Source organism: Macrobrachium nipponense, chromosome 13, assembly GCF_015104395.2.
Source record: "Macrobrachium nipponense isolate FS-2020 chromosome 13, ASM1510439v2, whole genome shotgun sequence".
Taxonomy (NCBI): Eukaryota; Metazoa; Arthropoda; class Malacostraca; order Decapoda; family Palaemonidae; genus Macrobrachium; species Macrobrachium nipponense.
This window is the reverse complement of record NC_087206.1, coordinates 47,946,400-47,958,897: the sequence shown is the minus strand read 5'-3', so window position 1 is coordinate 47,958,897 and position 12,498 is coordinate 47,946,400. Positions and strand designations below refer to the sequence as shown.

The 12,498-nt window shown below is 33.3% G+C and overlaps 1 protein-coding gene across 6 annotated transcripts in view; it reads right to left on the bottom strand.

The window, feature by feature from the left end:
* LOC135225783 (uncharacterized) overlaps positions 1–12,498 on the bottom strand; it is a 602,193-nt gene that overhangs the window by 9,137 nt on the left and 580,558 nt on the right. The window contains exon 12 of one of the 6 annotated variants that reach the window (XM_064265257.1): positions 8,152–8,170. The exons of the other annotated variants lie outside the window; for them this stretch is intronic. Within the exon in view, the coding sequence (XP_064121327.1) occupies positions 8,152–8,170 (19 nt within the window). The remainder of the gene's footprint in view (positions 1–8,151; positions 8,171–12,498) is intronic. 6 annotated transcript variants of the gene reach the window in all.

The following is a 12,498-nucleotide window of genomic DNA, read 5'->3' as shown; positions in this document are numbered from 1 at the left end:
GTAGGGGTTCTAACTATCTGCAGATTCTAGCTATTCACGGGGGGGTCTGGTTCCCCCATGAATAGGGGGGGGGACACTGCAGTCCCCAGTTATCGGTGGGGTGCTGATAAGAGAAAACAGAAATTAACCGAAACTCAGCTATTTATGGTGCGGATAACTGGTTCATGGCACCTCTGTTAGGTATGTTGTGGTGCCGTAACTCTATTATTGGCGTAAACTCGGTGCGTTATGGTGCCATAAATCACCAATTCTATGACACTTGACAAGCGGCATAAAACCCACCTCCAGTAACTGAGTCTGCCAATAACAGTGGACTGCCTATATATACAGTGGAACCTGTACCCATGAGTGTTTGGGGCCACAAGTAACTGAAGACAGAAGCGCTTTTATTAAATAAAATGTCGTACCTACAAGCAACGATTGGGGCCGTGAGCAGCATGACAAGTCAAATTATCAGTCTTATGAAAAATTGCTTAAGATACATTGGCAGTGAGTGGCTTGTTTTCAATATAGTGAGTGGTCCCCCGTATTCATGGGGGATGCGTACCAGACCACCCCGTGAATAGTTGGAACCCGCGAATAGTTGGAACCCCTATAAAAATGCTTAACCAAGGAATTTGTGGGTATTTCTCATAGAAAAATACTGCAAATAGGCAAATTTCCCACGAATAATGGGTGTGTGTGTTCCAGAGAGAAATCCCCGAATGCGTGAGTCCGTGAATACCAGGGCCCACTGTGTTTTATCATTTATAATAAAATACATAATGAAAACAAATCAAATAATCAGTCTGTTACTACAAACTAAACAATTGCTTATGATATGTTTGTAGTTAGCCTGTAAGCCACTTTGCAATGAGTGGATGTAAACAAAATTATAATGTTGTCCTGGTGGCCTGTTGCATTAACATATAAATGTTGTTTATTTATAAATTTCATTTAGCTTCCTTTAAAGTCCAGTGTAAATTTACATATGATTCCCTACTTTATTCTTGTAACAGTTTACTGTAATAATTACTGTATATTTCCTTGTATAAGGCAACCTTCAGATGAGACGGTGAATTTTCATGAATTATCTCATACCAGTAGTATAAGAAGAATGCTAAATTACAAAACCATCTGTGTCTAGGGTAGCTTTTGCAACAACAAGTATCTTACGAAATACTGGTTATGTAAATATGATATTATTATAACCACTGTTTTACTTATTGTATCCTTTAGAAATTAAAAATACTACATGAAATGATAAAGCCACTTCTGTATCATGTTTTCCTACACACGTTATCTAAAAAGGAAATCACTATTTTATGTTTCATCGCCAATCACAAAGAATCCATGACAATAAGATAAATGTATACCATACCATACATAATGATCATTCATATGACTAAAACTGTGTTATTCGAAAACAAAATTATAATGAATATTTAAAGAAAAATGAGAAATTTTCTAAGACAATTTGTATTTTTCATAGCTACAAACCTGAGGTCTTAATAATAGGATAATTTCTAGCGCCTAGCTGGATCTGGTTAACCCTTAAACGCCAAAGCGGTATTTTAAAAATTGTCTCCCGTATGCCAGCGGCATTCGCGAGTGAACGCTGAAGCGGAAAAAATGTTTTTTTCAAAAAATCACAGCACGCTTAGTTTTCAAGATTAAGAGTTCATTTTTGGCTCCTTTTTTGTCATTGCCTGAAGTTTAGTATGCAACCATCAGAAATGAAAAAAAATATCATTATCATATATAAATATTGGGATATATGACAGCGCAAAAAACAAATTTCATATATAATTGTATACAAATCGCGCTGTGAGCAAAACGGTTAAAGCTAACTAGTTATTTTTTTTTCATTGTATTGTACACTAAATTGCAATGATTTTGGTATATAACAAATTGTAAAACGATCAAAGTAACACAGAGAAAATATTATCACAATATGATGCATGAATTCGTAACGCGCGGACATAAAAAAAAAGCTGTTTTCAAAAATTCACCATAATTCGAAATATTGTGCTAGAGACTTCCCATTTGTTGCAAAATGAAGGTAATTGATTGAATATTATTAGACTGTAAGTTTTGTAGCTTACAATTGCAGTTTTCGACCATTTCGGTCGAGTTAAAGTTGACCGAAGGACGAATTTTTTCTATTTATCGTTATTTATATGAAAATATTTCAAAACTGATAAAAGCTACAACCATGGGTTGTTTTAAGATGTATTCTACATGAAATTGCGCACATTTTCATATATAAAACTTTCTGTAACGGCTAATTTAAAATGGTGCAAACATTACGACAATTGAACAAAAAAAATTATGATTTTTTCGGAAGTTACTGCGCGGATGTAAGTAAAAAATTTTTTTTTTTTCATAAATTCACCATAAATCGAAATATTGTGCAAGAGACTTCCAATTTATTGCAAAATAAAGGTAAATGATTGAGTATTACTAGAATGTAAGAGTTTTAGCTTACAATCCCGTTTTTCGACCATTTGGGTCGAGTCAAAGTTGACCGAAGGTTGATATTTTGGCACTATCGTTATTTATATGAAAATATTTCAAAACTGAAAAAAGCTAAAACCATGGATTGTGTTTAGTTGTATTCCACATGAAATTGCGCACATTTACATATATAAAACTTTATGTAACAGCTAATTTTAAATGTTGCAAACATTACGACAATCGGACGTGATTTTTTTCTAAAGTTACCGCGCGGACGTAAGGAAAAAGTTTTTTCATAAATTCACTTTAAATCAAAATATTGTGCTAGAGACTTCCAATTTGTTGCAAAATGAAGGTAAATGATTGAATATTACTAGAATATAAGAGTTTTAGCTTACAATTGCGTTTTTCGACCATTTCGGTAGAGTCAAAATTGACCAAAGGTTGAAATTTTGGCACTTATCATTATTAATATAAAAATATTTCAAAACTGATGAAATTTATAACAATTAGTTGTTTGTAGTTGTATTCTACATGAAATTGCGCCCATTTTCATATATAATACTCCATGTAACGGCTAATATAAAATGGTGCAAAAATTATGTCAAAGTAACGAAATAATTTCTGAGATGTGTCGCTGATGTTTTTTAGTGTGAGAAGAAAGAAATTCGCGCTTGTGCGCCTGGGTAACGATTGAAAACAAAACAACGCATTGATCCGTGAGCTCCCAGCATCCCCCAAAGCGCGTGATTCAAAAGTTTTCGCCTGGTAGGCCTATAAGTATTTTTCCGCAAATTTTTTTTAAAAACTTTTTTATATCGACGTACTATACATCCAATCGGCACCCAACAGACAATATATCAACGTTTAATACGTCCAATTGGCATTACAGGGTTAAAACAAGCTTGTGCCAAATTTCATCTCGGTTATTAAACATCTCACTGAAAACTATGGTTGATTTATATAGTTTCTTTCGTGAAGTATGCACTAAACATTTTGAAACTAACCCAGTTCAACTAGGTGGGCCAGGTATTACAGTGTAAGTGGACGAGTCTTGCTTCTCACATAAACCAAACTTCACAGACGAAGAACTCCCCATTCACAAATTTGGGTTTTTGGAATTGTAAACACAACAACAACACCAGCCATAGGATATATGGAAATAGTTGAGCGACGTGATGCTGGTACTCTTTTGCCAATAATTGAAAGTAGTTAGGCAAGGATCGACTATACACTCAAGACGAATGGAAAGCATAGCAGAAAATCAGCAACATAGGATACCAACATGAAACTGTGAACCATTCCTTAAATTTTTGTGATAAAATGACAAGTGTTCATACGCAGCACGTAGAATCCTATTGGAACAAGCAGAAAGGTAAAATAAAAAAGATGAATGGATGCAAACTCCTATTTACAGGAATTTATGTTTCGTGAACGTTATAAGGAAACTTTATTTGATTCTTTTTGTTCTGAAACTTCAAAACAATATGTGTGCAATTAATTTCAACTAATTTAATTTTATTTACAATAAATTGTGTACTTTTAATTTGACATACTTTTTATAATTTTCATACTTACAAAATACTAAAGTACTTTCATAATATAGTTTATTCATTTTCAATGTTATATTCATGGGGTTCAACTGGGACCCCTATTCTTCAAAAGGCCCAATGTGACCCCTATTCTTCAAAAGGCCTAAATGGGACCCTTATTCTTCAAAAGGCTGGGACCCCTATTCTTCAAAAGGGTTGTATGGGACGCTATTCTTCAAAAGCTCCGAGTTTTATATATGGAAATGTGCACAGTTTTATGTAGAATACAACAAAAAACAACTTATGGTGATAGCTTTTATCAGTTTTGAAATATTTTCATATAAATAATGATAAGTGCCAAAATTTCAACCTTCTGTCAACTTTGACTCTCAGAAATGGTCGAAAAACGCAATTGAAAGCTAAAACTCTTACATTCTAGTAATATTCAATCATTTACCTTTATTTTACAACAAATTGGAGTCTCTAGCACAAAATTTTGATTGATGGTGAATTCATGAAAAATTTTTTCCTTACGTCCAGGCGGTAACTCTTCCGAAAAAATTAGAAATTTTTTCCTCCAATTGTCGTAATGTTTGCACAGTTTTATATTAGCTGTTACATAAAGTTTTATATATGAAAATGTGCGCAATTTCATGTAGAATACAACAAAAAACAACCCATGATTGTAGCTTTTATCAGTTTTGAAATAATTTCATATAAATAACGATAAGTGCCAAAATTTCAACCTTCATTTGTAAGCTAAAACTCTTATATTCTAGTAATATTCAATCATTTACCTTTATTTTGCAATAAATTGGAAGTCTCTAGCACAATATTAGATTTAAGGTGAATTTATGAAAAAAAAAAACTTTTTCCTTACGTACACGCGGTAACTCTTCCGAACAAATCATAAATTTTTTTGTCTGATGTCGTAATGTTTGCACCATTTTAAATTAGCCGTTACATAAAGTTTTATATATGAAAATGTGCGCAATTTCCTGTAAAATACAATAAAAAACAACCCATGGTTGTAGCTTTTATCAGTTTTGAAATATTTTCATATAAATAACGATAAATAGAAAAAATTCGACCTTCGGTCAACTTTAACTCGACCGAAATGGTCGAAAACTGCAATTGTAAGCCACAACACTTACAGTCTAGTAATAGTCAATCAATTAACTTCATTTTGCAACAAACGGGAAGTCTCTAGCACAATATTTCAACTTATGGTGAATTTTTGTAAACAGCTTTTTTTTTATGTCCGCGCGTTACGAATTCATGCATCATATTGTGATAATATTTTCTCTGTGTTGCTTTGATTGTTTTACAATGTTATATACCAAAATCATTGCAATTTAGTGAACAATACAACAAAAAAATAATTAACTCATTAGCTTTAACCGTTTTTCTCACAGTGCAATTTGCATATAATTATATATGAAATTTGTTTTTCGCTCTGTCATATATTCCAATATTTATATATGACAGATATTTTTTTTTATTTCTGATGGTTGCATACTAAACTTCAGGCAATGACAAAAAAAGGAGCCAAAAATGAACTCTTAATCTTGAACTAAGCGTGCTGTGATTTTTTGAAAAAAAACTTTTTTTCCGCTTCGGCGCTCACTTGTGAACGCCGCCGGCATACGGGAGACACTTTCGGAAATACTGGCTCGGCGTTTAAGGGTTAAAGTACCATCCTACTTCAAATATACCTTAAGTTACTATTCTATTATTGTGAGAGAGAGAGACGAGAGAGTGAGAGAGAAGAGAGAGAGAGAGAGAGAGAAGAGAGACCACGGAAAATGGGATTAACCATTGAATCTAACACATATATCTCACCATAAACAGTGAAATTATTTATGATTTATTTCAGACAGAGAATAATAATAATAATAATAATAATAAGAGAGAGAGAGAGAGAGAGAGAGAGAGAGAGAGAGAGAGAGAGAGAGAGAGAGAGAGAGAATAACTCCATACAATATCAAAAGATTGAAAGGAACCTCTATGGTCGACACATCTCCACCATGCCATACGTATATACTTTTCCAGAGAGAGAGAGAGAGAGAGAGAGAGAGAGAGAGAGAGAGAGAGAGAGAGAGAGAGAGAGAGAGAGAGAGAGAGAGAGAAGAGAGAGAGAGAGAGAGAGAGAGAGAAAAGAGAGAGAAGAGAGAAAGATTGAAAGAGACAGGGAGAGATTTTGGGGAGAGAAGGCTGAACTAAGCATCTATTTGTCTATCTATCCATTTCTCATTCTACCTTTTGGCAGAAAGAGAGATAATTTAAAGAAGAAGTAAAATAAGTTGATCAGGCGTTAGCAACAATTTTGCACCTGCGATCACTCTCTGTCGAGTACGTAATGTGACATTTCTGACAGCCCCACCTTTGCGAAAGACATGGGTGAATTCTATTCTTTCATGTTTTAATATACATAACTTATTATAGAAATGGATAAATACTGTAATAAGTGTATTATTATTAGTATTACTTATTATTATTAGGTAATCATTTATTTATCATACAAAACAAAAAGCGAGAGAGAGAGAGAGACAGAGAGATCTGAGATAGGAAGGTAGAATGAGAGAGGGATACAGAATTACGTATTATTTTTATTTAATGTTATTATTTAATTAGTATATTAAACTGAATATTTGAAAATTAGTATACGTATATTCTTTTTTTGTTTTTCATAAAAAATGTATTTAATCATGAATATAACATCAAAATACACGAATCAGTGAATATTTCTCAATGAAAAAGTCCGTAAATTGCTGTATTTCAGCAAAAAAAATTATAGATAGGCTCAACAGAAACATCCACAAATAGGCTAGTCTGCTAATACGGGGATTTTAGTGTATAGTTTTTCATCAAAATCTTCCTCGGGGCAGCCACCTGGACATAAACTAATACTCTTAGGGCTGAAATCAGGTCAAACACTGAGGATTAAGTTGTGACTGAGTTACCTCTTCCTACCACATCTGCTGTTTGAAATATTTGGTAAAATTAACTAATATATGACCAGAAAACAAAGTACATACTACTGTATAATAATGTCAAGTGTATCAACAGTATTTTCTGTATATTCCCAATACAGTGTGTCCTTGACTTATGCCGTAAGCACGGTTAACTTGATGCAACATCAAGGTATGGTGCTGTAAAACACCGCTAACGGAGCTGAAAAAGACCCATAAGATCGAATTTTAACTATAATCTAACCCACAACTAAGATATTCACCAATCCCACCAAACAATAAGAACTACAATTAATATAAACCCAATAAATGAGTTCTGAAGTAAAGGGCACTCCTGAAAAAATGAATGATATATGCTTTAAACATTCTTTCAATCAGCTTTTGCATTGTACACAGAAATTAGAAAGTTATCACTAAGCCAAGCAAATTACCAAAAGTTGCTGTAGCACAAAATAATGTGCATCTGTTAATGAAAAAGGAATTCCAGAAACTTATGATCCAAGAAGAAAAAGTAAATGAAAAAATCAAACAAATGCACTCCTAAGGTGTGGCATATACATGCATTCATTATTTTAAGCTTTTAAGTGTAGACAATCTTTGCAGAAACACCCAAAGCAAGGCATTAATACTTGTACAGGTAAAAATATATGACTAATTATTAAAAAAAATGGAACTTAGAACATAATATAAATGGTATCTTTCACTATACAACAATGTTTATTACAGCAAGACAAAAGTTGAATATAAGGGCATTATTAACTGGTATTATCTTTATATTATTGGTGATACGTATAAAGTTTATGTATAATCTACTTCCAGTAAAGGATTGCTGCATTCTCAGGGGACAAAGTACAGCACTGGCAGGGTATCAAAATAAAATGTTAAAATGTATGTATATAAAATAAATTACACATAGTTCTCATGCTACTATAATATGGTGCTGGTAAGTGTTCAACAATATAAAATGATACTGTACATAAGTACAATGAAGAAATTGATAATGTATACATATGGCAAAAGGGTTTGCGTTATTTTCTGCAAAACGTTTAGTAGAATTTGAAAATCAAACTCTCATAAACAAAACTTTAAAATTAAAATGCATTTCCTAGTCTAGTCTATTTCATTCATTGTGTTAGAACATGTTAAAAGGGAACTCATTCACAGATCATGCATTGTTAAAATACATTATATCACAAAAAAATATTTCCTACCATTGAGCCTGGCCGAGTCCTGTTACAAAATAATGCACACAATAAAATTTATTAAAACAATGCAAACAATATCTACTTCAGAGATGAGTCAACTCATAACCAGCCATTCCAGACTGTGAGTAATGTTATGCAGACACTCATGTAAAGATGATACATAATACTGAAACTATAGATAATTTAGTTATTGAGTACGTAATGAATGTTTACATTCCGATGTGATATTTACTGCAACAATTATAAAAGTAGAGATACAGTATATAAGTCAAAACTACAAATGGTATAACTAGAAGTTTGTAATAAAAAGGAAGATTTACCATTACCATAAGCTGTTTATGAAAGACTGTCACTAACAGAGAGCTAATTAATAAAGAAAGCGACATACAGTACCTACTAAACCCTTGGAAATCAAAGGAAAAGTGTGTAGCATAGTGTTATATTATCTCATTGTAAGTATGTGCAGTAGATTCACCTAAAAACTATACTATACTCAAATCACTTTAGGGAAGATAGATATGGAAACTAATATAATGTTCATGCTGTACAGAAAAGTATTTGACCCTAATTGGCTATGCATGAAATGAATCCAGGTTAATGGTTTCATAGCATAAACTGACCAACAAAATTTATGCTGTGTTTCACAGGAGCATAACTATATCTACTTATGTCTTAATAATTTAGAGCAGACAGAGCAATTTTCAATTACCGCTGAAAAACAATGGTACATACTGTAGTTAAATAATGAATAAAACTCCCAATGAGAGGGCAACCCACTAACATACTAGAAGTTTTCATTTCTATGGTTTTCTTGATGGACAATGAATGTGTACCAACCCAAGGGGATAAAAGGAGGCAAATTACATTTCAGATTTGGTTACTCCAAATACCAGGAGATAATTATTAAGGACATGACTAATCCTCCCTTTATCTGTCATATTCCAACATGAAATCAGTAGAAAATTGGTATTTTGCATGTTTATCTTACACCAATTTTGCATGTTTATCTTATTTTTAAATTGGATCATTCATCATTTAATCTTTGCTCTTCTATGAACAGACTGCAAAAATTTTTTTTATAACAAAAAAGTTCTCCTAGAAACCCATCAATTTTATACACGCTTAATATTCATGGCCAAAATACTTGCAGGTTCATGCCTTTTGTCTGTCAGATACAAGGTAGTCTTCCTAAGCATGTGCAATGTAGGTCCTCACTTCTCTTGTAACCTTATGAGGAAACCAAATTTGTTTGAAAAAGCTTACCTCACTATCATTTGTATGCCTAACCTGCTATTTAGGCAGGAGGCCAAGATGATGAATGACAACCTGTTGATTTATGAAATTCAAGCTGCCACATCAACAACAGGGACGTTTTTGGTCATTCAGTGCTTAAGGCAGTTAAAAGAGAGAGTTGGAGTGGTTGAGCAGCAAGATAGAAATATCCAGAAAATGAAGTACATACGTAATACATAGATTTAAAAGTGGAACAGGGTGAAAACCCCACAATTGCACATATAAGTAGTACATAGTTTAAAGAGGTACTGGACAACAACACTGAAGACAGGAATAAGTGGATGCAGCTTGGGGATGAATGGACTCTGCAAACCTCCTTTACTAATTGCAGATGTCTATAGGATCCAACATACCTCTCAAGATGATGGATCTAACATAGCTCTCAGATAATAGGTTGAGTAATTGCTTGCAATATTCTGTCATTACAACAACAAAGGTCACTGATGCTGCACAAAACTAATTCAGTAAGAATTATAAATGAAGATACAGAACATATCTCAGTGAAAATACAGGTAATAAAGTACAAAAAGGAAATTATACTTATCAGCTGAAGCACTATGGTTAACTTGAAAAGATGGATAAAAATATAATTACATGATTACAAAATATATGCCTTTGCATAAGCAGAGACCCTGCAAAGGACCACCATGAAAATAAAATTATAAAGTATATTAATTATTCTCATTTTCTGTACTATAAGGTCAGCATCTGAAACAACTTTTAAATACCACTATGTATAATCATACTCAAGGTTTCCTCCAAGAATCAAAGGGAAGGCATACCTGGAATTCTCACCCTGACTCTAAGGAGACAGTGATCTAAATGATCTACACAAGTGGGGTATTTGGCCAGCAAATGCCTTCAAGCCAAGCATCATTCCAACAAGGCTGGACATCACCAGTCATTAAAAAATTGTCAAGTGTGTGTGCCCAATCTCTATTCAGCAAATAGCTCCCTCCCACTCTGGGTCATATTGGTGTAGTTCCAAGAAGCTTTTACACTTGTGATCTCTCACTTTATTTGATCCTACCAAGATTCTTGTGATCTCTCACTTTATTTGATCCTACCAAGATTCAATGGTCTTGCCAAACCTTACATATACTACTACTGTCAAGCTTGAAATTCTGACATGGAACTGGAAAACTTACTGAAAGTAATTTGTTACTGCTTCTTTGCCAATTTATTAACTCCTCATTTCTGAACACAATGTGCAGGCATCAAACAAAAATAATTATACTTTCCTGTATTTATGAATGTATAGCCACTGCTGAATTAAAAGCATTAAGTGCTTTGTAAACCAAAGTATTATCAAATTTTGTAAATTGCCGTCTACTAAAATTTTATGTTGCTTTAGGAAGAGCACTTTTTCTAGTAAAAACAAAACTAGTAACCTCAAAATCCAATGCAGCATTGTATTTGGGCCCTCTGCAGATAGCCAAGTGGAATTCTTGTGATCACCACCATGCTCCAAAAAATTTCTTGTCACCTTTGTCTACTTCAGTCAAACTTTTCTCATTCCTTGTAGTATAGTTGAAACTTTAAAAAGTAAAATCTATATCCTGTAGTACTAAAATTAATAAATACTGTCTTACTCTCATGAAATGGCTGGTGAGATTTACTATACTCCTCATAATACTTGAACAGTTCTGCCTTACTGCTACTGCTACCTAAAGGGTAAGAGAGCTATGCATGTCCTGCAATCTGCTACAGTTGCAGGTCATTGCTGGCTGGTGATAAGGATCCAGAGGTCATCCTACAACAACTAAATGATTGTAATTGGTGAGACGTTGGCTAACCTAATATCAGCAGGGTAAATGGAGCATAGAAGTTTTAAATAAGCAGATGTAACAGATGAACTGATACATATCAGTATAAAATCTTTGATAGAACTGAGGGCTATTTATAATTTGTGCAGAATTTATCAATGTCCTTCACATGAAGTGGAATAGTGCATTTACAATATTCACAGCCTTCAAACATCTGATTTTCATTGACTTGAGGCAAAGGACCCATGAAAACCTGTGATCAAACTTTAGCACCCAAAAATTGACTTCCTCTACACATGGAATTGTCTGCCCATCAAAACCAGAGTCTACTTGCATATTTATCAAAACCAGTGTCTACTTCAGATATAACACAAATTAATTACTACAATTCAGTCCATGGTAAGCTGTAATTTATGTTCAACTGTTGCCATCCCAAGAAGCTACATAAGAGGTAGATAGATCATCCACAAATAAGGTATGTATGTATACAGGTATATAGGATATCCTTGGGAATGGTAGACAATACAATCTAGCTGAGAACCGTATCACTGCAAGTCTTCGAGGCTGATCAAATTCTCTTTAACTAAATAGAATATTTATAAGTTTCATTCAATTCCATTTAAAAATTAAGAATGTTTAGTTACTTCCATCTGAAATATCTTTAAGTACTATTTTCTTTTTCAGGAAAAATATCATGTGGCTCAGCAAAAACAATAAAAATTCCTGAAATATACTGGAATGTTATTTGAATTTTGAGAAACCACAGCAAAATGCTCTGTAAAGGTAATATAAACAATTCTGAAGTTCTCTTATAGGAATGCAAATTGGTTTATTGGAAACAAAAGCAAAATCACTTCTGGGGGATTTTTCCCATAATGTCCATTAGTCTTTAAAACTAGAGTAATAACATACTTTCCTGACATCGTCACCTTTTCCCACAAAAAAATGTGGGTTTCTGTTGTTGATTTTGGATGTAAAAAGTGACCAAGACTGTGAACAATCTACCTTTAATGCCTGATGAAACTAATTTTTAATTTATCAAATTTTCCTTAGTTCTGTGTGTATATATAGTCAATACTCCTTAAAGATTTGATGCAGGATTGCAAGTTTATCTGATTACTAAGGAACTGGTTGTACACAGAATAGTATGCCTATTAGGCACAGAATTAATCTTAAAAAATTCTAACCAGTCAATTAGATGGCCAGAGTGATTATTGATACATCAAAGTCAGTCAAGGTTCCTGCATGCTGATGGAAATGGATTGCATTTCCTGTGCTCAGTGATGACATATCT